Source organism: Oratosquilla oratoria, chromosome 37 (assembly GCF_046742065.1).
Source record: "Oratosquilla oratoria isolate Oo_2021 chromosome 37, ASM4674206v1, whole genome shotgun sequence".
Taxonomy (NCBI): domain Eukaryota; kingdom Metazoa; phylum Arthropoda; class Malacostraca; order Stomatopoda; family Squillidae; genus Oratosquilla; species Oratosquilla oratoria.
In genome coordinates this window covers 22,644,742-22,671,311 of record NC_134813.1, presented here as the reverse complement: position 1 = coordinate 22,671,311, position 26,570 = coordinate 22,644,742, and the positions used below count along the sequence as shown (strand labels likewise).

Here is a 26,570-nt window from a genome sequence, read left to right as displayed (position 1 = left end):
GTTCTATCTACCATTCCATTGCCCCAGGTCCTATCTTGCAGGAGATCCACAGCCTCCAAGTAACCGGCAGCGTCCACCGGGTGAGGCTAAAGCAGCAAAATGTAGGATGAGGTGTTCCGTGTCCTGCGCAAATCCTTTTATTTTATGTCAATACTAGAAGCCGGTCACCATATTGAAAGGCCTAATAGTCCATATACTGTATCTGTATCAGGCTATCGGCTTGTGTCTATGCAGTATATACTAATAAATCTGATCAGAAGGAAAACACTGACGAGTCACAAACTAGTCAAAGTTGGCCTCTCGCGTTCAGGTCACCGGCCGGTAAAACAATATTAACACAAAATTGTCTTGGATGGACAAGAATACCCTAGATTATCACACCTCGCTGAAGACAGTGAAAAGGCTATCCTCCACTGCTTCAGTTGTATACAATAATGAGAACAAAAGAACATTTCTTCTCGAAAAAAAAAAAATGGAAAAAAACCAGGGATCGCTGTGGGTTTCTTGTAGGAGGACCCCGAGGTTACAGACAAAGAAAACGTGATGCAGTCCCCTGATTCTTCCCTTTCTCTGGTACAGACCAAACACGGTTGTACGGCAGCACGAAGTCCCTGACTGCGCAAGACCTCGATGACCGGTCGTCGAAAGACTCCGACTCGAAGCTGTCCGAGGATAATGATGTCCCGTCCTACTCCTCCTTCTCCTCGTACTTGGCCATGAGGACGAAGAGCCCCGCAAGACCTCCCTTGGGCCGGACCTCTTCGCTAACAGGTACAGTTTAGAGAACGACACTAATCCCTTCACTTGCTTTTGGCAAAGCTTCCTCATACTCTTTAGTCTAAGGGTAGACTCCTCCTCGTACTTGGCCATGAGGACGAAGAGCCCTGCAAGGCCTCCCTTGGGCCGGACCTCTTCGCTAACAGGTAGAGTTTAGAGAACGACACTAATCCCTTCACTTGCAGAGTTTGCTTTTGGCAAAGCTTCCTCATACTCTTTAGTCTAAGGGTAGACTCCTTCTCCTCGTACTTGGCCATGAGGACGAAGAGCCCCGCAAGACCTCCCTTGGGCCGGACCTCTTCGCTAACAGGTACAGTTTAGAGAACGACACTAATCCCTTCACTTGCAGAGTTTGCTTTTGGCAAAGCTTCCTCATACTCTTTAGTCTAAGGGTAGACTCAGGACACAAAATGGGAACTCCTTCCCGTTTCCTCACAGCCTTCCGAATGTCTCATAAATTTGTTCGTCCAAGCCATGTCCTTATCTATTTATCTATTCATCACTTCACTTATTCATCAATTCATGAATCTATTTCTATTTACTTTTTCCTAAGAGGGTTATGCTCTTCAACGCGGAGCATTTTCTTTATCAGCGAGTTATTGACTTGCTACTTGTTACTGAAGACCTAATTCTTTCTGGATGACCATGGGCAAAGCTACGTAACATCAAACACATGAATACACAGAGTAGTCTTGCGTAACCAGGATGTCATTATGCTAGTACCTGGAAACGAAATCATTGTACAGGAAGGCTGTGACTTCGAATGACTAGCGTAAACCTTTAAGAGCGAATGAATATTTGGGGTATTCCTCCAGGTACCTCCTCGACCTCTTCCTCGGCTCGCCAAGAGGAAGAAGAAGAAGAGAAGCCACTGATGCCGAAGTCCATTTTGACCAACAGCACCAGCAGCACCACGAAACCCGAGACCAAGTTGTTCTCCACCTCCTCCTCGAAAAAGGACGAAGGCGAACCTGAGAAGGAGGACAGACTCTCCCGGTTGGGAATTCGGAAGACGCTCAGCTCAATTTCGGAGGCCAAGCCTCCAAAGCCGCCTGTCCGGGTGAAGGAGAAGGCGAAAACGGACAGACTGCCGGAGATCCGGGAGACGTCCTCCAACAAAGAGGAGAAAGATAAACCAAAGAAGCTTATCCAGAGCTTACGGGTAAGTGTTACATCCTTTTACCTGTGCTCTTAAAAGCCATGTTAGACAGTGATCTTCCGTTACGGGTAGGCCTATACTGAATGATGACATTACCCAATCCCATCTACAGTCTGTGTTTAGAGTCTGTATGTCATCGGAAAGTAGAGGACATACACACACAGGAAAACATATTTTACGAATTTTGCGTGACAGCTGGTAGGCCTAATTATTTAGAAGCCCCACGAGTCATATTGAACCAATACAATTCGAATAACATAAGAAGCCTTAGGCCAGTGGTTCTCAACCTATGGTTCAGTGGGCCATTGTGGGCCACAGTGGTTCACAACTAGGACCATAAATAAAAAACTAGTGATAGTTTGTGGATGCACGAGGGCTCTATTCACTAGTTGAGGGGTTTCTAGGAAACTAAGCAACAGCACGACATAAGAACGGGGTACATAAGGATAGGGGTTGAGAACCCCTGCCTTAGGGCATTCAAGTTCGCCAACTGTCAAGGTGGATTAGGGGCCCAATATGTTGATTTACATTCAAGGTTTCTGTCTCCCACTCTAAGTGAAAATGAACGAGATTCTTATAAGAGTAGAGTAATATTAGTTAGGATTTGTCTTCCCTGACCTGGCTGAGTAAATGTTAATGAAGTCTTATTCAGTTTCACGATCTTATTTCGTAGAGTAAATTTCTTAGGCTTGTTTTATAGTTTTCTTCATTCTTATAATTTTAACTGAGAAATTTACTCCTTTTTTTTGGATTTGATATTTCAATAGTAATAGATCCCCATCATATTGAAGAAAACTATGTAGATTACATTCCCTAAATTGTCACGCCGACCTTCTTACAATAGAATGAGCAATACATATTCTTCAGAATATAATAAAGCATTTCATTTTGAACTCAAAGGACCAGTAAATGGTCTCACTGACGCAATTCTTAAAAAAAAAAAAAAAAAATCAAGTAGATTGATAAATAAATAAAAGTAAGAATGAAATAAAACAAAAACAAAACTATTCGTGTTTCCAAAACCCGTAGACATCTTCGGCCAGTTTCTCACTAAACAGTGTTTATTTGAGCGACTTCGAATACACAGAAACACCAACGTTTCACATATAATACTACCAACGCTGCAGAAGATCAGGGTATACGCTAACCAATTTTGAACTCGTTTATCAGTTTGAGATTTAAGTTTCGGGAATGAAAATTGCTTTTTTTTTTTTTTTCTTTTTTTTTTTTAGTTTCAACCGACTGAAAAATCACACAAATTCTAATACTACTAATAGAGTTTCCGTTTAAATATTTTTACTTACGTGGCGTATATATCTTGTACATGTGCAGCATATATTTTTCTAAACATTGCCATCATACCTAACGTATTTTAGAATTTAGCGAGTCAGGCCTTTTTTAACAGATGTAGAAAAAATACACAATTTGACATAAGAATATCTGAATGTCTATTCTTAATATCGGGCTAAAAAAATTGAATACTGCTAGAATTACATTATTATTATCTCAACATCTGAGCATACCAACAGTATACTTGTGTCCAACTATTTTCTGTTAGTGCATATTGGGAAAGGAAAAATATTGGAGTGGATAGTTTTCCGAGTAAACACGGAGACTTTCTAGAATACGATAACTTGATTCTAGAAAACAAAGACTCTGTTCTAGAACACGGGGACGGTTCTAGAACACGGGGTCTTGATTCTAGAAAACGAAGACTCGGTTCTAGAACACGGTGGTTATTCTAGATCACGGGGATTTGGTTCTAGAACACAGGGACTTGATTCTAGAATACTGAGACTCAATTCTAGAACACGGAAATTCATTTCTAGAACATGGAGACTTGGTTCTAGAACACGGAAACTTGGTTCTAGAACAGACGTGGTTGTCGAACTCGGAGACTCGCTTATAGAAGCTACAAACTACTATCAAGAACATGATCCCACAGCCTGTTCTCAGCCCCCTATATGAATTTGGCTTAGCATCCCCTAGAAATACCTAATAATTCTATGATGTGTGATTGACCAAAATCTACCTCCTGCTTCAAAATTTTAGTTTCAAAATTTTTAGTTTCTTTTTTCTCTGGTGACGTCATAACAATGACGTCCACAGTCGTCACCTTATCTTCTCCTTCCTTTGTCATTTTATTTTTCACTTGTTATTTTATTTATTTAATTTAACCATTGCTAATTATTATTATCATTTGTATAATTGCTAGGCATTCATCTTTGGATTTTGTTGCTGAATATTTTCCTTTTGGGACTGAATAATAATTTTTATTTAAATTTCTACTTCTGTTATGTTTGTAGAGTAGGCATTTAGATTCAAGATTTATGTTACCTTTCATTTTTTTCTTTCGTTTATAAAAAAGAAAATTTATATATAATTTTTAGGCATTAATTTTTGGATTTTGTTGCTGAATATTTTTCTTTTGAGATTAAATAAACATTTTTATTTAAATTTCTACTTCTGTTATGTTTGTAGTAAGAGTATTCGAATTCAATTTTTTCTCTTTTGTCTATTTATCTATCTTTACCTTTTGTTTTTATTTAAAAGCAATCAATCCTAAATAAACCAGCTCTTTATTTAAATATAATTAACGAACTATTTTTTCTCTTTTATCTAATTGATCTATTTTTACTTTCATTTTGTTTTTATTTGAAAAAAAAAATTATTTTTAAATAAACCAGCTTTTTAACTAAATATAATTAACGAGCTTCTGCTGTAACTCTCACAAATCTTTTGGTAGTCAAGATAAAGAAATATTATTTTAGATAATATCAACCTCCCCTTAGTTTTGCCTATTCACTTCTGTTTCTATCCACCAGGCCAATAGGGAAGCCTCTGAAAGTGTAAGTAAGAAGAGACTGAAACGGTGTTGTTCAGTGTCGCAATGCATATGTGATTAACTCACGCGCTAGCAAACACAGTGTTTTGCATGTCTACCCACACTTGTCACAATATAAATATATATACATTTATACATGCACATACACATATGTACATAGATACATACATATATACATATGGAACAAAGCACTCGTTACGGTGAAGTCTTTCAATTAATTGATCAAACCAATCCGGGTTCGATTATTTGAATGACTTCACTGTAACAAGTGATATATTCCATAATACTTACAACGGCGAAGCGAATTGAAGCCTTGGTCACATGCTACTGTGCCTCACTCGTGTCGTCGAGAGCTGTGTAGGACGGAAGACAGCAGCCACTTCCATCCCAGGTTACAGCTCTTTTGATGCTCTGTGACGGTATATTGGTAACGCGCGGGACCCCAAATTGAAGCTTCGCAACGTCTAGGCTTGAACATATACATATGTATATATATACATGCAGTGTTCGATACTGTGTACATTCAAATATGCACATGGCTATATATGCCTACATTCTTATTTTTATCCGCCTATTTGTATTCAGACCTGCTCACATGAATTGTATAGCCATTTGCTTAGCTTGTCTATGTGAGTTTCTATGTACAGTCCTCTCCACTTCCATGTAAAGTCTTTCTTGGTATTGTTTAGGCGATTTAGCAACAGGTTAACATAATTATCGGCAGAAAACAAACATGAACTGTTTTGCTAAGCTCGTTTATGTTGTTCTCGAAAGCAGTTTATTTAATTTCAGTCCACCTAAGCAACGCCAAGACAGATTTCGCAGTTACCTGAACGAGAGTGTACATTGATACCTCAGTAAGCACACTTAAAACCCAGTGCAATGTGTGTGCTTGATTACGTGTATGGATATTTTTTCTGTAAATAAATAAAAATGATCACATAAAGCAAATGATGAGTTATATGTTTAGCTTTTTTTTAGTCAACTTTGATTGTCCAATTTTCCATGCTGTTTTTTTTTTTTTAATAGGCATCGTTTAGAAACGTTTTTTGCGATTTATTTTTTCTCTCGAGTATAAAGTGACATTTATAAATGCTGAAAACTATCTAAATCCATCCATAAACATATGACAATAAGATTGATACAGATTTAGAGCCGCGCTTGTAAAAACTTATCTCCACCCTCGGCGGACGCTGTTTACCAATAAAAGGAATATTTTAACTAAACTACATTAGCTATACTAAAAAAAAAATCTTGTCCATTTGACAGATAAACCAATCAGTCAGATAAATTTGACAAGAAACAACAAGTTAAAATTCCTCTTTCTCGTGGTAGAAAGCGTTTACCAGTGGTGGCGAAAAGTTTAAAAGCCCGGCCCATAGTTTCCATTTGTCCTAGCCCTTATCAAGCCATCCCACACTGCAGGAAGTCAAGAGTGAAGATGATTCCGTCGACGCCACCTATGTCATCCAACTCAAACCGAAGAAGAGAGTGGAGATTGACCTACAACCGGAGGTTGACCGGCTACAGAGGGAGATCAGTAACCTCGAGTCTGACCTCAAGTCGATGAAGGAGAAGAACGAGAAGTTGGAGGAGGAAAACAAGGACATTCTGTCCAAGAAGCCGTCCAAATTCGGAGACTTAAGAAGACAATCGGAGATTACGAAACTGCAGCAGAAGGTAAGAAGGATTTCTTAAATTCTCTAGCGATGTCGGTGGAGCCGCGAGTCTTTTTGATGCATCAGGAACCAGAGTTGTCAGTAATAACTCGTAAACATCGCCTTCCTAGCTGATATCAATTAAAGTGTAACTTTACCCTCGATACGTTTTTTTCGGATCCACGGTGGTAACAGTATTCTTTTTTTCTTTTTTTCTTTTTTTTGGGGGGGAGGCTCTGTCGATCAAGTCACACTAGATTTATTGTTTGTGATCTACATTAAGTTTGGAGGCGCTAAGACAAACGAAGTTATGGTTTCTGGTCTTAAATCTCTTCGTCTAGACTGAACTACATTCTCTGAGCATACCCCGAGGAAAACTATGGCAGTTACCATTTCACATGCACATGGTTGCTGTTGCCAACTTGCCACATCAGTTAGCTATATATAATTTATTCTCTACTTTCTACGCTTTACTCTCATCGCTACAATGTACATTTGTGAACCGAGTATGGACACTAAGTATCTATGCATGGATTGCTTATTTACAAATGGGTACAGATAGAAAAAATAAATATTTGACGTATGCTGATTTTGAATTTGGCAATGTTCGACCAAGTGTCCAGCCGCCCTGCACAGATATTCGCGTGAAGTCAGATGCGCTTGGCTCAAATGACCGCTGTGGGGTCAGACACAATGGGGGGTCCCTTGGGAGTTCTCTGAAGATGTCGGACGTTCTATCCTGCACTAAATGTATGCATGCGCGCGTGTGCACACTAGACACCCAAAGGGTTGAGTATTCCCTTAAATCTTCTTGCAACACCACTTTAGATCGGTCACACATCTCAACTTTTAATTGACAAAATCAACTCAGGCCTCTTTGGTCTGAGGTATTCTTTTAGCGAAAGACAAAACAAGATCTTTCAAGCATTAAGAAAAAAAGAACGTGGAGGGCGTAATATACACACATGTAGACTCATTCCAACTGAGCAATTCCCTTGCCTTAATGAATTCTTTTTCTTCTCCAAAACAAATTATTGGCGAGTGATTGTAGGTTTGAGTTTCATGGTAAGCACTACGGACTGAACAATGTATACAAAACTTGTCAAAATTAAGGACCTGTGTTCATCAAGTCAAGGAAAAATTTCGAGACAAAGATTCAGGCACTTGCTTAATCCCTGTACTTTGGTGTTATTCTCTCGACATTATGTGCAGCCTATTGGCGGAAAATCATGTTTAGCCAAGGTAGACCACCATAGCTAAAGACTTAGGAGTATCCCAATCCAATTCTTTTGGTAGTGACGTTACTCAATATATTCTGTTAAGGTGGCGGAACGTTAGGTATTTCTCGCTAGTATGCTAATTGCTTTTGCTATTTCGTTCGAGTAGTAACAACTTCGGTTACGATCTTTTGTTTCTCTAATTTCCAAATGCCAAGCTACTCTTGCGTCATATGGTGAGATCTGAATGACGAAGTAAGAAAAATTAAACCTATACGAATGTTAGACACATTTTTGAGATGTTTTTACGGACGTCTAGATTATTGTAACTTAAGTTGTTTCTGCACAAACGAGGTAGCAAAGGCAAATAGCATGCTAGCCTAGTGCAACGCCACTTTTATACCAACGCTTATGAAACATCATTCCTTTGAGTTGAGGACAGTGTTCATTCTCTAATGCTCTGGGTTCTTGAATCAGCTTGAGGAACTTCAAGAGGACCACAAGTCAAAGAACAAGGAAGTCAAGGACCTGAAGAAGGAGATCGAGAAGAGGCCTCTCCCCAAAGACGTCGAGAAGACCATGGACGTAAGTAATACAGAACTACTTTATTTATGTAATGAGGGACATCACAAACTCAATGAGGTTGATGGCCATCATCATGTGCTCATTAAATTAAGTAATCTGGGGTTCATTGACAAGAGTAACGTCGTTAGATACTTGTACATTAATGACCTCGTCTAGTATACACTGTACCAGAATACAGCATATTGGGTCAGTGACTACGAATATACACACAACTCGGTGGTGCAGTTGGTAGAGCGCTGGACTGGGAAGTACGATGGTGTTCGCAGTACCCAGTTCGAATCCTGCCCAGGGCCGAAACTATTTCGGTATCGCTGTGCTTCGGGTCGTTACTCTGACTCTCGTGGGCGGGGAGTTGTGTGTGTGTGTGTGTGTGTGTGTGTGTGTGTGTGTGTGTGTGTGTGTGTGTGTGTGTGTGTGTGTGTGAAAGGTCATAGCATTACCCATAGATCGGTCATACGAGCTCTGAGCTCTCTTCCGGGAGGGAAATAGCTGTCGATCACGAGTCCAACACGTGATCCAAAGACCAAGGTGAATACAAGCAAACAGAATCTATTGTTACTGAGAACTTACATATTCAAGAAAACGACTAATCACTGCAGTAGCATCATCTATTTATTCATTTGTTTATTTTCTTATTATTATTATTATTCATATACCTGGTGTCTCCCCAGGATCTGCGGTCCAAGCTCCAAGCAGCCGAACAGCTCTGTGAAGAACTGATGGACGAGATCGAGGACTACAAGAAGGATGTTCGGGCCCTCGAGGAGGAGATCGAGGAGATGCAGGACAACTTCCGGGAGGAGCAGGCAGACGAATACAGAGACCTCAAGAGGGAACTCGAGCAAACGGCCAAGAACTGCAGAGTTTTGCAGTTTAAACTCAAGAAGGCTGAGAGAAGATCAGACCAAGTAAGCTTTCAAAGATGTAACAAATTACAAAAAAAAAAAAAAAAAAAAAAAAATCCTTTTTAAGGGGAGCCAATCTCTATATGTATATATATACATGCATACATATATATACATACATAATATATATTATATATATATATATACATACATACATATACCAAGGCTTTTTCCCCCTTACAAGGGAGGTAGCCAAAAAGGGAAAGGCATAAAAACACTCCCACCCATTTCATCCCTACATAGACTCCACACCCCTCCCACCCTCCCTCTCATCTGAGCACCTCCTGGATGACGGGTCATCCCTGCACCCTGCCCACCGCCCTGGGTCAGAAGCAGTGTCGCAAGACACAGCACATCCACAGCAAGGCCGCTTCTATTTAATCGGCGACCCCCCTCTCCGTCCCCCCTTGCATATAAGGAGAGGACGGGGAGAAAAAATCCCTTCGAGCTGCGTCAAAAATTTACTCACACATACTACCCCACCCCCCCTCCCCCCGCCCATTCCTCCTCATGCAATCACAACATCATCCATATACAACCATTCTCCACTCACCTCTGTCTTCCGTCCTCTCCCTTCCTTCCTCAACAGACATTCCCCTCTTCCCCAAAGCCCCCTTCACCCCATCCATCCACCTCATCCTAGGACGTCCCCTCATGTTCACTCCCTCCACATCTGCCTTCCATACCTCTTTTACTAGTCTTTCTTCACTCATTTTATAGATAAGTTCTTTCCATGTGTCCAAACCATCCTAATATTCTTTCATCAACCCTATCTCCCAAATCCTTTTTCACCCCTGTTCTCCTCCTCACCTCCTCATTTCTCACTCTATCCAGCCTAGTAACCCCCACCATACTTCTCAGACACCTTCATCTCAAACACATTCAAACTCCTTCTCTCTTCTTCTCTTATGTTCCACGTTTCTGCCCCATACAGTGCTGTTGGCACAATCACTCCTTCATACAGTCTCCTCTACGCATCCATTCCCAAATGTCTATTCCTCATTACACTCTTTAATCCACCAAGGCATTTACTCGCTTCTCTCAATCTACATTCTACCTCCACCTTCACTCCACCTTTTCCTGCTACACTTGCACCCAAGTATCTAAAACTATCCACTTCCTCCAGTCGCTCTCCCCTTAAATGTTCACTTCCAGTCTACTGCCACTTTCACCCCTTGTACAATCTCATCACCTTACTTTTACCTACATTTATCTTTAGCTTTCTTCTATCACATACTCTCCCAAACTCTGCCACCAGCTTCCTCAATCCCTCCTCTGACCCTGCCACAAGCGCAGTGTCGTCCGCAAACAACAGCTGGCTCACCTCCCACTTTTCTCCATTTTCTTAACAATCTCCAAGCCCTGACCCCACTACCTAGCATTCACCTCTCGCACCACCCCATCCATGTATAAGTTGAAACAGCCAGGGCGACAAAACGCATCCTTGACGAAGTCCCACCCTTTACCTCAAACCACTCACTCTCTCCCATTTCTAATCCTGACACAAGCGCTACTACTCTCATAAAAACTCTTTGGACAGCTCCCAGAAGCTTTCCTCCTATCCCATAAATCTGCATAACCTCCCACAGTGCCTTTCTGTCTACCCTATCATAAGCCTTTTCCAGATCCATAAAAGCCCAAAAAACATCCTTCTCCTTTCTTATAGCTTTCTCACATATCTGTCTTACCACAAAGATCTGATCTACACAACCTCTACCTGTCCTAAATCCACACTGTTCCTCACCAATTACTCCTTCTGTTCCTCTCCTAATCCTCTCAATTAAGATCCTCCCATAAGCCTTCCCTACTACACTTAACAGGCTAATCCCTCTGAAACTACTACATTCACACTTGTCCCCTTTTCCCTTGTAAAGAGGAACTATACAGGCACTTCTCCAGTCCTCCGGTACTCTACCCTCTCTCCAGCAAACATTAAATAACCTCACCAACCAGTCCACCATCACTGAACCTCCCTTTTTCAGACATTCTGCATGGCATCCATCCAGACCAGGTGCCTTACCTGCTTTCATCATCTTTACAACTGCCTTCACCTCATCCTTCCTTATTTCTCCTCCATTCTCCTCACTCATCACTCTCATACATATATATATATGTACATAAATATAATATATATGCATATATATATATATATATATATATATTGTCGCTAAATGGCATGACTACGTATAAGAATTGATAACAATATTTCTATTGCCGAGCAAGTATGGAATCAATAAATGGCTCTGCGCTGTTTGCTAACTTCCGCAACACAAGATACATACTTACCAGGATAAATAAATTTAAACATATACATCTTCATATACAAGTATCACAAAACACACATGACTACACCGATATGCTGAATACCACAGGGAAAAGAAAAATTCTTGGAATCCGAGCGCTTTCGTGATATTTTTACATCTTCAAGCATTACATTAGAAGATGTAAAACTATCACGAAAGCGCTCGGATTCCAAGAATTTTTCTTTTCCCTGTGGTGTTCAGCACATCTTCATGTGTATACTGAGACTATATAAATTAATTGGTTGACAAGGCGAAGTAAACTATCATGGTTGGATAACCTCTGTAAGATTGACTGGATTGTTGATTTACAGCTGGAAAAATCGAAGCTAGAAGCTGAGGAAAAACTTAAAGAGCTTCAAGTTGGAGAAAGCGACATTGAAAGAGCGGAGAGGACGAAGACTCTCGAAAGGGAACTTTCACTTGCCAAAGAGGTTTGTTACAGTTTTCAGTGTTATCTATCCTGCATGACATACATGACATGCATGAGACGATTGATGCCCTAATATACAGGGGTAAGTTGAAGGTATAAGTTACAATCCATTTCCAATAAAAACAAGGTCTTCATTCTTTGTTTTTTCATTCTTTCTTGTTGCTCACGGTTCTATTAGAAGCCAATTTCTTAAAGTCCTTCCCAGTTAGGTGGTTAGCTTAACGATTGTGGAAGTGATGACGGGGCTCTCTGGGTATAGCTAAGTGTGCAATGATCTTTGTCTCATCTTTGGTAATAGTCCTGTTCGATATGAGTGACCTTGAAGAGTTTCTAATCTCTTATTCCTCGTGGCAATTGTAGTCATTCCAAATACACAAACCTACCCAAAAGCCTCAAGATGCCAACGATTTACATCCTTAGGAAGTTAAGCAATTTTTTTTTCATCTTGTGACAGATTTCGGTTAAGATGAACGAGGACATGGAGAAGATGAAGTCTCAACTAGAAGAGGCCGAGGTGGACAAGAAGAAACTCACCGAGAAGGTCAACGAAAAACCCAAGCCGGGCGCGAAGTACAGCGTAAGTGATCATCTCAGTGATTTGCCTGAACCTTGTGTCCATCCTATTCTCCGGTTCCTGTCATTGCTTCTCTATCCTTCTGTCAATTCCTATACTAGTAAATTTGAATACTGTTGTCTTTTGCAAGCACCTGATACAATCAATCTAATTTGGTAAACTGAAAGCAAAATAAAGATAAGGTAAAAATAACATAAAGTAAATCAAGTCCAAGTAAGACGAAAAAATATGAGGATTATATAGATTTAAATAAAAAAGTTCTGGAAGAGACTTGGAGAAGCATATGTAATTACGCATTGCATCGGAAAACGAGAAACTGATAAAATCATTACTGTACTTGTTGTGTACACGACAGTAAACCATAATATACCAATTGTTGCTGATCGTAGCTTCTGTTTTTCATTGCACAAATCCTCTCATATCTAACAATAACTTCTTTACATTGTAAATCTATTTTGTTTACACAGAGCTGTAGTATTTGTTAGCATTAATACTATCTTAGTTCAATCTTTATATCGATGTTCCCCCGGTCTGAATTTATGTGGAAGAGAAGTTTTATAAAATCAATGGCTACCTCCTTTATAAGGGAGAAGAAGCTTTTTGGTATTTTCTTAAATTATCAATAAAATTCACTTTGTTATTTACTCTCCCCAGCGAGCCCAGATGATGGGACGGCAGGGCAGCCAAGACAACAGCGATCAGCTGATGAGGGATCTTCAAGACTCTCTGGAACGCGAACAAGACATCAAGGAACAACTCAAGTTCGCGGAGGAGGAGGTAAGTCCCAATTTTGTTTTTTTTAATTTTCGAGATACGAGACACCTGTTGATCTACACCTGTGACATTTGCCTGTTGTTTGGATACAGTCAAGTTCTTGAAAAAGATACCTGGAAACTATGAATTGCCTCAGTTGTATGCAATAGAAATTAAGGGGTATTTCAAGACTACAAGGGTTTTGATCAAGGAGAGTTTTTGAAACCAGTGTCCGGGAAAAATCCAAAAGTAATGAATAAATTAAACAAGAATGAATATGGATACTAACAAAATGTGGTCCAAAATGTCCAATGTCTATAACCATGTGAGTAATACAGTAAATGAATTCAGAAATCTGAATTAGATAATATAAGGAAACAAAAATAGAGATTCACACATTTGTCTTGTTTTGCTTACTGCACCGGCACTCTACGTTCGAATTCAGGAAGTGTCAATATAGATAACGAAGACAACCTCACTCGTTGCAAATATCTCTTATACGTTGTATATGGTAATGGTATGTAGATCGTTTCAGCGAAAATCTCTGAATGATTCACAGTAGAAGGCTCGCCTAGTTGAAAATTTTTCGGTGAGATACGATTGATATATAAAAACAACGAATAAATATTTAAATAAAAAATAATGATAACAATAATCCACAAGAGGCCTTCAGAATGAGCTATTAGCTGTGTCCAGCCCGTGAAGTACTTTAATCATACATTCAATTAGTGCGAGGCAAATTGGCTTTTGGACTTTTATATTATCACTATCAACAAATTGAAAGACAAGAAAGAAACAAATTTCGAGCTCGTTTTGTATTTCCAGGTCAAAACCCTCCGGAAGAAGACCTCTCGGGTTGAAGAAGAAAACGAAACTCTGGCTCTTCAGCTGAAGAAGATGAGCAACAAAGCCAAGGCCAACCGACAGAGGTCCCTTGAGAGATCGGGCTCCCTCGAACGGCAGGGATCGGTCGAGAAGGGATCCCTCAGCCGTCAAGGATCTCAAGAAAAGGCGCCAGAGGAACCTATTGTCGAGGACCTCGATCCTACGGAACTTAAGGTAATACACTTTCTCTATTTTTCAATTGCTCGGGAACGAACATCGTGAATACTCGTGGCCGCGCTTCATGATTCAAAATGGCAACTGCCGAGAGAATGGTCTGAGTAGACACCGTGTGAGGACGGAACCTTTATTATATGTACAACGTTCCGCTTGTTGAAGCCTTTTCAAGTACACAGACACAGAATGCAACCTCTAAGCTATTTATATATTTCGATATGAATGAGGACGGGATATACGAGGACAGGTCTTCCCATGGGGTGCCACCTAAAGTCTTACTGCGGGGATTAAGCGGATTAAAGGGTGTGCAGTATCCAACATGCCTCTGTTTTGCACCCCCTTTGATCAAGTTAATTCCCGCAGATAGAAAGACTATGGCACCCCGTAGGATGCCCTGTCCTATTGTCCCTTCCTCATCCATTTCGAGATGTGTAAATAGCTTAGAGGTTATATTCAGCGTCCGTTTACTTAAAAAGCCTCAACAAGTCGAACGTTATACACAAAGCTTCAATCCTCACATGGTGTCTATTTTGACCAGCCTTGGTTAACCTTCACCTTACGTCCAAGATGGAATACAGAACCATCCTCCGCCGTTTCTGGATACAAACGCAGGCATGTTTTGGATAGATATTCCTTCAGTATCATAAATATCTAGTTAGCAATCACTGCTTATACAGAGAAAGGAGGAAAACTAAAACAGTAAAAGATACAACAAACCTCTTGGGCCTCAGATTTGTTTTTTATGTATAAAAAATGTCAAATTATTATTTTCCAGTACTTACAATTTACTGGAGACTTTCAGGTATTTTAGTCTGTTCGCATTGTTGTGTTCCCTCTATCGCCTTAGTTTTGTACCATTTCAGTCTGAATTGCTGGTAGGGTCATGCAGCAGATCCTCTGAGGAAACAACGTTGGAAATTAGAGTTAATAGAAGACATTTATATCGTTACCTACCATATACATCACTACTTTCAATCCCCCCCCATCCTCACTTCTTCATAGCCTCTCCTTTCCTTCCTTCCTTTCTCCTCCTGATTTTTGTTCTCATTCCCTTCCTCTCTTTAACCGCCACATTTGTTCACCCTCTTTCTTTCAATAATTTCTCCTTTTACGTCCCCAGATTCAGCTAGAGCTCAACGAACAAGAGAGCCAAGTCTTGAGACGTAAGATCGAGGACCTAGAGTCTGAGAACGAGAGACTTCAGAAGGAGATCAAAGACATCGTCAGTAAAGTCGATCCCAGAAGAGCTAAACTCCAAAGTGGAAGGTAAAGAGGCATACCCATATTCACACTAAGAACATAGATTCATATCAATATCCATATCAAATATCCATATCTTTACGGACACCATAACCGAAACTATAAAAACAATTGATTCCGTTCCTTTAAAAGATCTCCATTTTCATACCATTGAACACATCCAGATGTCTGGATTGCAATCTAGAATAGTGTGAATAATATTAGACTCTTATCCTTCACATTTCAACTATACTTATGTTCATTCTGGCATCTACATTTTCACAGGATTACCCATACACATACACCATAGATATACCATACTATCACCCATTATCCTACGCTCAGACACATCCATATCCATAAAGCATTTTAGCAACACTGTCGTAGGTTCGCAGAGTATGAAAAATATTGTTTTTAGCATAGAAAACTACTGCACAAACAAATGTGGTTTAATGAGAATGCAGACTTTTGCTAGCAAAGTTTGATTGATTCACAGATCCTTCGAAGCTGACATGGCAAAGAACGAGGCAATGGAGAAAGAATTCGAGACCCTCAAATCCAAGTTCAACGAACTCGAGACAGAGAATGAGAAGTTAATGGACGACAACAAGCGCCTTCAGATGAAGACTCTAAAGCGTCTGCCGTGCACCACCCAAGAGAACCTCTACATCGACAAACAGGTTCTTGAAGAAAAAGTAAGGCGGCTCGAAAAAAAACTCAAAGAGTCCACAGAGAAATTGAAAAACGCACAGAGCATCACAGCCAATGGAGAACCTCCAGAGAAGTCTTCTGCCGGTAACACCGAATTGATTTGTCTCAGAAGAGACAAAGATAAGCTGAAGACCGAGCTCTCCGATAAAGCCACCGAGATCGGCAACCTCAACAAAAAGATTTCCGAACTGGAGGACACTTGTAAGAAACTTCGGGAGGACTGCGACGAGATGAAGGTCAGTTCGCCGTACAAGGAGAGGACGCCCAAGAAACCAAAGGACACCACTCCGAAGACGACACTCATCAAATGGGTCGACGAACTTGAGAGCGAATGTGGTAAGTACTTCGAGAGTTTAACTAGTTTCAGGATTAGGTCGATATCATTTATTCAAGAAGATTTATGTCATACAAGTGGTTCATACAAGTCAATGATAGAGACGTACGCGCATGTTTATAAATTAGATATTAGGTCTGATATGGAAATAATAGTGTATACAAGATATTGCTCATAATACAAGTATTATCAATAATGATCATGATTATTTGGTTATGCTTCGGGGTGAGGATTACTTGATATTATAAATCCCGTAACAATTTGAAACTCGGTTAAGTGCTGAAATTACGCCGGTTGTCATGGCTTAGTAAACGTCTTGGTTTGAAAGTTCCTAAAGGGAAACACAAAGGAATGCATTTAGCAAGATCATATCATGAAATATAAATTATCATGTCATTAAAAAAAAAAAAAAAGGAATGGGCGATGAAAAGGGAAGTATTTTTCGGATTTTTTTTTTTCAGTTTTAATTTATTTTTCCCGTGAAGTGAGAATTGTTGCACATCTCACCCTCCTCACGTTTAAAAATTTCCCTTGATCGCCCTAGCATGTTGTTCCTCAGCACGAGACTGCTAATTTTTTCAGACTGTTCCCTTCCTGTCATCCTTGCACGTCCATTTTCTTGAAAATATAACTAGCAGTTTTTCAAGTTCTGGTGATTTACAGCCATTTCAACCTTTTAATACCTGGGATTTCATGTTATGTTTCATGCTGACTGGATGTGATTTTATCGCGATAATTTTTTTCATTCCATAACTGCAAATAACAGAGATAATGTACAGGTTTAAGTTCTCAAGAAAAATGCTCATTCATGTAATTTAACAATGTCTTTTGAGTTTGATCTGTCTTCCTCACGTCGAATTGCCTGCAAGCACGAGCTACCAATACTGTATTTACTAAGGATTCCTTTATAATTGAAGGTTTGTCTAAAGTTATCTACTTAATAAATAACTTTCATTAATCCAATAAGACATATTGACATATTCACACATCAACATAGCTCCCCACATCAGTATGCACCCACCCCTAAACCCAGTCACTTCTCCACACCCACATACCTAATTACACCCAGATTCAATGGAAAGTTAAGTAGCTGGACGCTATTCACACACATCTTGGTCACCATACAGCCAAACTTCACGTCAAACTAAAGTTCATGGAAACGGAGAAACAAGTCCTTGACGAAATGTGCAAAGGCAAGCGTAATTCTCAGAACTCCATCGACGGCGAGATGTGCCACCTCCTCTTCTCAGAGTCCGAGAACTTGAAGACAGAGAACGAGACTCTGAAGCAGAGGACAGAGGCTAAGGAGTCGGAAGTCAAGCTTCTGAAGAGGAAGATCCGAGACCTGGAACACGAGAAGAAGGAGACAGAAGCAAAGATGAAGGAGAAGGAGAGGGAGGAAAAGGCCAAGAGCCTCTCCCTGAGCTCAGGACCTCGAACTTCCAAGCGCCCGACGGAGATGACCACGAAGATAGCCCTGAGGAGGATGGTGCAGGAGCTGGACGAGGAGTGTGGTAAGTGGAAGACCCGCGCAAGCATTATGGTTAGAAAAGAACCCGGGAGGAAGGATAACCAGAGGCCAGTCACCACTACCCTGAAGGAGAGATCAACAAAAAAATAAAATGTTGTTTGGCAGAGAAAGATGGCAGATGAAGAAGACCAGACTGAAATAGAAATCCCAAGAGGAAAGAGACCTGTTGTAGGATTGCGGATTTATAGAAGCGTGGTTTTGGATTTGATACATAACCATAACACCTTCATAAGCCTCCTGTACTTGTCTACAAAATTACACAGACCGCATAATTTCTGTAGTGAAACCATATCTGGCTTTCGAGACACCATCACTACATAAACTATGCTTTCATATGATCTGAATAACACAACCTTCATCTTGTTCACATGGCACAGACAGAACTCTGACCATTTAATTCAAGGAATTAGTCAATGGTATCAACCGTCAACTAAACATATCACTATATACCCCACTATCAGACAGTAGCTTACAAACCTGCCGACCGGCAGACCACATTGATGATGCCTTTCATGCTGACCGAATAACTGGGCCTCTGAAGATCACTCAGTCGTTGCGATTAGTTCTCTTGGTGCACGCAATAGGATCTCCCATTTTCTGTATAGCTTCTATTATTCATAGACATTTTTTTTCGCCAAGAAATCATAACGCCTCGTAACTTCCTTTCAATAACAAAGCCCATGACATACTACGAGACATCGCTAACAATCTAAACAAGCAAGTAGAGTATCCTAGCGGAACTGGAAAAGTCTGCAGTCCGGTCAACGCGGCCACGGATCAGCTGGCTACCCTCATCGCGAACCATTAACATGTAACATCCCCAAGTGCGAGATGATGAGGATTACTCATAGAACCTTATACTCTTAACTAAATCTAACCTGACAGCAAAAGACACTGCACTCTAAAGCTAGATAACACCAACTTTGAAAAGTTCAAGTGACAAGCGCTGTGCCCCATACCCATTGCTTGTTATCAGACCCTTGTACGCCCTTCTGAATCAAACTGCGTAGCACCAACAAGACCAATTGAACGCTGACTGTTCGACAGAGATGTAAAACGAAGATTCAGTTCAATTCCTTGTGTTCTTCAGCTGTGTGCAATTCCTTGCATGATGAGTGGAACTTTTTGATTTTGGACTTGCACGAATTTTGTGGACATTCTTTTTTTTTTCTCTACATTTTCTTAGATTAGTCGTCACAGGAAGGAACTGAATTATCGTAAGTTTGACGTGTTCATCTTCTGGTTAACAAAATTTTCGTTCTTTTGCGTTATAAAATCCGATGGGTGATTTCTGATCTTTGGTTTATTATTTTCATTATGATGACCATTTCTTTCGCGAATTTATTTCGGTGCATTTTTATTGCTTTGTTCTCATGTATTCATTTCGGTTGGTGTTTACAATACACAAGTCGACAGTGTGAGATGTTTCTGCATGAAGAGCACTGATATTTTAGATAAAGTATGTGTTATACGTACAGACGGACTACTAATATCACAGACAACACATCATTATCCTGATCTGCCGATAGGAATTCGGTCTTTATCCCATATTGTTCAATAGAGTAACAATAATCAAATACATTAACAGTACTGCGTGCAGGCAGCAACAACGGCATAATTATCAGCAGACAGGGAAAACCACAAGGTTGTCAACGAAACTTGGAGTCTGTTTGTACTTTATATTTATTATTGTTCTATAAACCGTGCTCTACTCCCTTTATCTTTCAAACAATACTAGGAGACTCTTTTCTCCTTCTTGGAATCTATGTTTATGTCTTTCATATATCTAATTTCTTCTAGCAAATACAAATAAGGAATAAAAGATAAGAAAACAATAAAAAGCCCCCATAGGATTCTTGAGTCTCCCTCATAATCTTCGAGACCTCTGTTGTTATTCTTAATACAATCTCTTATTCCCGCCTAGAGCGGCTCCATTCTCAGCTGAGGGACGCTGAAAAGAAGAAGGGACGACCCAACTCCGAAGACCTGTCCAATCTAAGAGACCTCGAGGATAAACTGGAGAGAGAGAAGGAGAGAAACGACGAACTTACCAGACAGCTACAAGAGGAGCGGGAGAAACAGGACAAGTTAATGAGCGACAAATTAAGAGGCAAGTATCAGGAAATAGATAATAGTTCTCAAGATTCGTGTCAACCGTTAACAGGTAATACTCGCATTCGAGTAGTTAAACATTTATCGAGAGATATATACTGACTAGAATGACTTCATACGTTACTAACAACGATTGTAGAGGTGCAGGTAAGGTCTCAGAATTAACCAAAATGTACTATTCACCAAAATTTTGGCAATGTTTTACTCAGAATGATCACTTTTAAGGCAAGGCATAACCAAGTAAATTCTCCACATTCATTCTGGATTTATTATCACCACAACACACACGTCATATAATCACTAGCAGCGCTCTTTGTAAGAAAACAAGTAATTATACAAGTTAAATTAGCCTGAAAAATTAACTATAAGTCTTGGTCTTGACATTTGGGAGAGGTCCTACTGGTGTGAAGATATTAAGATTTGAATGAAAGTGCTGGTGAGGAGCCTACGCCAGGAGGCGTTGAGGAGCTGCATAGTTACCTTTGCTCTCACAGCTTTGACTGTTGGGACTATGAGATGTCAAAGATAAACTAAAACATTGGTAATGATATTATGGTTTCTTCAAAACTTCCCTAAAGGAATCAGGATGTCGAACAAGCTGAAATGTGTGCGAGTGGATTATACTGTGTCCTTTCGAGTTATATTTTTTCTGAATAACACATGGTGTTCTTATTCGACTCAAGTGTTCCCCTGGATACTCCATTCGAATAGGGAAAAAATATATGTCCAGTTTTCTTATGATCTGGTGTTCTCTCAGCAGTCACTTTACTCCAAAACTGAAAACCCACAAACTAAGTCATTAGACCGGGGGAGATTAATCAATGACCACATCCTATCTTCCCCAAGCAGGCAAAGGTTCCCGTCACGAGGAAGACCTCAAAATGTATAAGGAACGAGTGGAGAGCCTCAAGAAGGAGTTGGCCGCCGAACGGGAGCGCTTTGAGGAAGACAAGGCCAAGATAGCAGAAGGGAACCTTGTTGGCTTCGAGGAACTTCGAGCGGCGCAGACAGAGAAGCACCGTATGCAGAAGGAGGTGAGGATAACCTGTGGGGGAAGGGTGGGGGTAGCGGGGTAGGATGCAATCCAGTTGGTGGGGAGTAAGGCTCTGGAAAGAGAACAGGGGGGTTCTGGGGGATTAAATGAGGATAATAAAGAAATGGCTGACCGGGGAAAGCGATGGAAAAGTGGATGAGAAATGGAACGAGTTCTTCTGACCATGATCTCTCAAAAAGAGGTGTTTGTATATTTAACATACATACACGCATATATATATATATATATATATATATATATATATATATATATATATAGTATATATATATATTCATGTGTTTGTGTGTGTGTGTGAGAGAGAGAGAGAGAAAGAGAGCGAGAGAGATAAACTGAAGAACTAAAAAAGAGTCAGCCGAAATGCTCAGGATTTTCTCATACAATTGTGCCTCATCTTTTTCGTTCCGTGCTTCAGGTTTTTACAAGAATGGGTTTGTCGTAACTTTTCCCCTACTCACACTATGGGTTCTGTGTACTTACGTCCCTGGAGCAAGTCTTTCATGCAATCTGTCCCTCTCACTTGTTAACATTTAAGAGCCCCTCGCCTACATTCACCCCAACGCATACACAGCCATACGTGCACATATACACCAATCACATATCCACACACACAAACATAAGCATACAATATTGTATAATACACTCACACACATATACACACGCACAAACATATACATACATGTATATATGAATAAACACACACACACACACACACACACACACACACACACATGTATATATGTATAAACACACACATACACACACACACGCATATATATATATATATATATATATATATATATATATATATATATATATATATATATATATATATATATATATGGAAATAAGCTCCACCGCAAGAACTCGAACCTTTGCCATAGCAACTACTTATTAGGAAGCAAAGACGATAGCCATTGAACCAGCTAGACCCTACAAATGAAACGACCTGGACTACGACCTGGTAGTTACCCAAGGGCACTAGGCTAGCTCAGTCTCTATCCTAATATCATCGAGTCTTTATTATGGCGAGACATCCGGCAAATCATTTGTCACAATGACACACAAGTTGTCGGATGGCTTGCCATAAAGGCTTGGTAAAATTAGAATAGAGACTGAGCTGGTCTAATACCGGCCGGGAACTACCAGGTCGTAGTCTAGGTCGTTCCTTTTGTAGGGTCTGTTTGGCTCAATGCCTATCAACTTTGTTTCATAATAAGCGTTCGCTAAGGCAAATGTTCGAGTCATTGCGGTGGAGCTTATTTCCATTTGTCACAAAATATCATACAATACAATGTGTTTATATATATATATATATATATATATATATATATATATATATATATATATATATATATATATATATATATATATATATATATATACACACACATTGTATTGTATGATATTTTGTGTACATTTTGTTTATATGTAATCATGTCAAGAGTTCTTTTTGTTTGTTATATATTTCAACCGAAATTTTGATCTATAATACTTAGTATCTATCATCTCTAAAATACAATCTGTGTATCCTGCTAACAAGACAGGATAAGCAAAGTCCTGAAAAAAATTGATTAAAAATTCAAGTAAATAGAATTAATAATTCCCTAAGGTTCTCCCACCTGTAGCTGATACACAGATTTTCTGATTTTTTTTTTCTAATTTAATTTTGTTTTATTTTCATTTTTTTTTTTTTTTTGAGCGTTTTCCAATATTATTATTTAACTTCTTTGGTTTCTGCTTTGCTCACACAAATCGTGTAGTGTCTAAGTTTCCGAGTCTTGTATCGTTCGCTCGTTGTCTTTCAATGTATAGAGGTTCTCAAACTACTAAAAAATAATCGAATAGCACAAGTATAAAAAATATATATATTTTTCATTTATCATCATCACTATTTTTTATTGTTAGTTATTATTACTAATATTATTATCATTAATCATTATTTATTGTTGTTGTTGTTATTATTGTTGTTGACGATATTATTATTATTATTATTACTATTATATTTTTTTATTATAATGTTTAGTTTGAGAGCCTCTATCAAATATACCTACTTGAGGGTATTTGCACCGTTTTTCCTCCCTCACCCATTATTTGCCTTACACCACAGCTCTCGTCATCACAACATAGTGTCCAAGTTCTCGAGAAGAAACTAAAAGAAGCTGAGGAAAACCTCAAATACTCAGAGAAATCTGAAAGAAATATGAAAGGAACTGTTGATAAATTGGAAAAGAAGGTAGGGTAGAGTAGCTAGCTACGTTCTCTGTGGTGGCGTAGAGTAGGGAACTAAGAGAACGAGTTAAGGCATAACTTTAATAAACGCTATTTTGGTACTAGTTCTGCCTCTCCCAATCGATTTCCGGCAGAGAAAAACAAATAACTAAAATCTAGAATTGTAAGTAATGATTGGGACCTTTAGCATGCTGTTGTTTTCTAACCAACTAATACTTTTTTCTAAATATTTCTGTTATTATTATGATTATGAGTTAAATGAATGCAAGTTAAATAAGATTTATTTGAAACCTGATAGTAACTACAATATTTCTTTCTCTTCCACCTTCCTATTTCCTCCGCATGACCATTATCATGGCTGATCCCGTTCCATTTCTCATTCCACTTTGGACTTTATCCACCTGTTTATCCACTTTCGGCCAAAACAACCTACTCTTGAACTCTTTTCTTTTCTTTTTCTTTTTCTTTTTTTCCTCCTCTTCTTTTTACCCTTTCTTTAATATTTCACTGTTTTCATAATTTTCTTATCTTTACTGTTTATCTTTTCTCTTTCTTCTTTCCTTTATTTAATTTTTCAATAACAATTGTCTTGATACCGTATGTACATATTCACTAAACTTGTAAATACCGTGCTTTACTGATATATTTTTGTCTCCCCTTGTTCCCTATCTTTCTCTGTCTCTCTGCCTCTCTTTCTGTCTTCGTACCTACCTCTTTCTGTTTGTTCTTGTATCTTACTGTGTCTGCCTCTACCTGTCTATCTCTCTGTCTCTCTTTCTGTCTTCCTACCTACCTCTTTCTGTTTGTTCTTGTATCTTACTGTGTCTGCCTCTACCTGTCTGTCTCTCTGTCTCTCTGCCTATCTGTCTACCAATCTGTCTGCCTCTATCTATCTGTTCGCCTCTGTCGGTCTGTCTCTACCTATCTGTCTATGTCTGTCTATGTCTCTCTGCATCTGTGTGTCTGTCTGTGTCTCTTTCTCTCTGTTTTTCTCTGTCTCTCACTATTTGTTCCTCTCTCTCTCTCTCTCTCTCTCTCTCTCTCTCTCTCTCTCTCTCTCTCTCTCTCTCTCTCTCTCTCTCTCTCTCTCTCTCTCTCTCTCTCTCTCTCTCTCTCTCTCTCTCTCTCTCTCTCTCTCTCTCTCTCTCTTCCCCCCCTCTCTCTCTCTCTCTCTCTCTCTCTCTCTCTCTCTCTCTCTCTCTCGCAACTAACCACGATCGCCAACTAACACCTATATTTTCAAACAACCCTGACACCTCAAAAAACTACTCATACCTCCAAAATAATTTTCCGCATGCAAACACTCCTAAAACAAACTCTCCGACTACAAAAACACATTTTCCACACTATCCTCACACCTCCAAAAATCCAATTTACCTCCTAATGACATTTACTCCAAACACAACCTCTGCACCTGCAAAACGTATTAAAACCTTCAAACAACCTTTGCATCGTCAAACTCACAATCCTTACGCATGAAAACTCTCGCACCTCCAAAAACAATTACTGCATCTCCAAATAACTCTACCACCACTAAACTGTATTTAAAACCTCCAAATGATGTTTACACCTTACAACGATCCCATTCGTATATATCAAAATGACTCAAAATTCAAACCGACTGATGTAATTCCGAACATCCTTACACCTGCAAATAACTCAAATACCTGCAAATATTACTCGCTTACTCCTCCAAATGACGTGTTTTTTAAATTTATTCTCATACCTCAAAATTACCCCACACCTGCGTATTACTTCGTGTACCTCAAAATTCAACCAACTGATGCAATTCGAACACTCCAAACGCCTTCAAACATCCGCGAAACCTGTAAATACCGCTTACTTACGTCGCAAATGGACGCTTCCACCTGCAAACACCTGTTATCCCTCCAAACGACTTAACACAACTTACCGTCGCAATCTCAAATGCCCATACACCTCCAAACCTGCAAATACGTCTTCCACCTTGAGCCAACCTTTACACCAATTTATTATAACACCTCCAAACGATCCACATACATGAAAAAAACTTACACCTAAAAAAAAAATCACCTTCAAATAACCCTTACAACTGCAAAAACGCTTTCTACAACCCACTGACACCTCCAAATGTCTCAAATATCCCTCAAAAAACACACCTGCAAAAAATGACCCTTGCAACCGACTTTCACACCTCCCAATGCCCCTTACACCTGCAAAACCAGTTGGAGGAAGAGCGTGGGAACCTCAATGTCTTGGAGGAGCGCAACAAGGACTTGTCAGCAACGTGGTCCAGAGAACGCGAGAACCTCAAGGACGAGCTATCCGAAATGAAGAGGTCGAAGGACAAGGCAGAGCGCGAGCTCAGAGCCTCAAGGCGGGAGTTTGAATCTCTGGTGAGTCCTAAGAGTGAGATTTAAAGCCCCTGAAAAAATCGAAATTTTGAGTGTGAATATCTGTAAGTTCTATAATGAAATTTAAAGCCTCCTTAAAAAAAAATTAAAAAATTTTGAGTTTGAATCTCTGCAGAATTATATTTGAAGCTCCCTAAAAATATCGAATTTTTGAGTTTGAATCTCTGTTGACTCCTATAATAGAATATGAAGCCCCCTTAAAAAAATATCGAGATTTTGAGTTTGAATATCTGTTGAGTCATATAGTAAAATATGAAGCCCCCTTAAAAAAATCTCGAAATTTTGAGTTTGAATCTCTGCTGAGCCCTATGGTAAAAGTCCCCTAAAATCTCGAAATTTTTAGTTTGAATCTCTGTTGAGTCCTATAGAAAAATATGAAGCCCCTTTAAAAAAAAATCTCAAAATTTTGAGTTTGAATCTCTGTTGAGTCCTATAGTAAAATATGAAGACCCCTTAAAAAAAAAATCTCGAAATTTTGAGTTTGAATCTCTGCTGAGTCCTCAAACCTTCCTCCCACCCCCCCCCCCCCAAAAAAAAAAAAAAAAATCTACCAAACGCCACATCTTAAACTGACGGATTTCAACTGAACAGGTTTCTGTTGAATAGACCTTCCTCCTCGGTCTGAATCCGTCTCTTTTATATATAGAAAGAATCTGGTGCTAACTGGGACATAGAGGTTATAAAGGTATACCAACATACTGG

The 26,570-nt window shown here is 39.5% G+C and overlaps 1 protein-coding gene and 1 long non-coding RNA gene across 17 annotated transcripts in view; one reads left to right on the top strand and one right to left on the bottom strand.

The window, feature by feature from the left end:
* The window catches only part of LOC143019566 (uncharacterized), a 467,386-nt gene that overhangs the window by 222,168 nt on the left and 218,648 nt on the right, over window positions 1-26,570 (bottom strand). The window contains exon 2 of the long non-coding RNA XR_012965829.1: window positions 15,048-15,162. This is a non-coding gene — a long non-coding RNA (uncharacterized LOC143019566). The remainder of the gene's footprint in view (window positions 1-15,047; window positions 15,163-26,570) is intronic.
* LOC143019563 (uncharacterized) overlaps window positions 1-26,570 on the top strand; it is a 224,598-nt gene that overhangs the window by 93,354 nt on the left and 104,674 nt on the right. For 10 of the 16 annotated variants that reach the window (XR_012965828.1, XR_012965826.1, XR_012965827.1 and 7 more), the window contains exons 6-22: window positions 580-771; window positions 1,593-1,939; window positions 4,762-4,785; window positions 6,207-6,461; window positions 8,134-8,241; window positions 8,913-9,149; window positions 11,761-11,880; window positions 12,334-12,456; window positions 13,108-13,230; window positions 14,032-14,265; window positions 15,386-15,531; window positions 16,001-16,551; window positions 17,677-18,063; window positions 20,005-20,190; window positions 21,039-21,226; window positions 23,354-23,479; window positions 25,680-25,850. Coding sequence is in view for 13 of the 16 variants with exons in the window: in XM_076175302.1 (XP_076031417.1) it covers window positions 580-771; window positions 1,593-1,939; window positions 4,762-4,785; window positions 6,207-6,461; window positions 8,134-8,241; window positions 8,913-9,149; window positions 11,761-11,880; window positions 12,334-12,456; window positions 13,108-13,230; window positions 14,032-14,265; window positions 15,386-15,531; window positions 16,001-16,551; window positions 17,677-18,063; window positions 20,005-20,190; window positions 21,039-21,226; window positions 23,354-23,479; window positions 25,680-25,850 (3,518 nt within the window). In the remaining 3 variants the exon portion in view is untranslated. Of the gene's footprint in view, window positions 1-579; window positions 772-1,016; window positions 1,088-1,592; window positions 1,940-4,761; window positions 4,786-6,206; window positions 6,462-8,133; window positions 8,242-8,912; window positions 9,150-11,760; window positions 11,881-12,333; window positions 12,457-13,107; window positions 13,231-14,031; window positions 14,266-15,385; window positions 15,532-16,000; window positions 16,552-17,676; window positions 18,064-20,004; window positions 20,191-21,038; window positions 21,227-23,353; window positions 23,480-25,679; window positions 25,851-26,570 lie in introns of those variants that run through there. The other 6 variants (XM_076175305.1, XM_076175314.1, XM_076175306.1 and 3 more) reach the window with 6 other exon arrangements.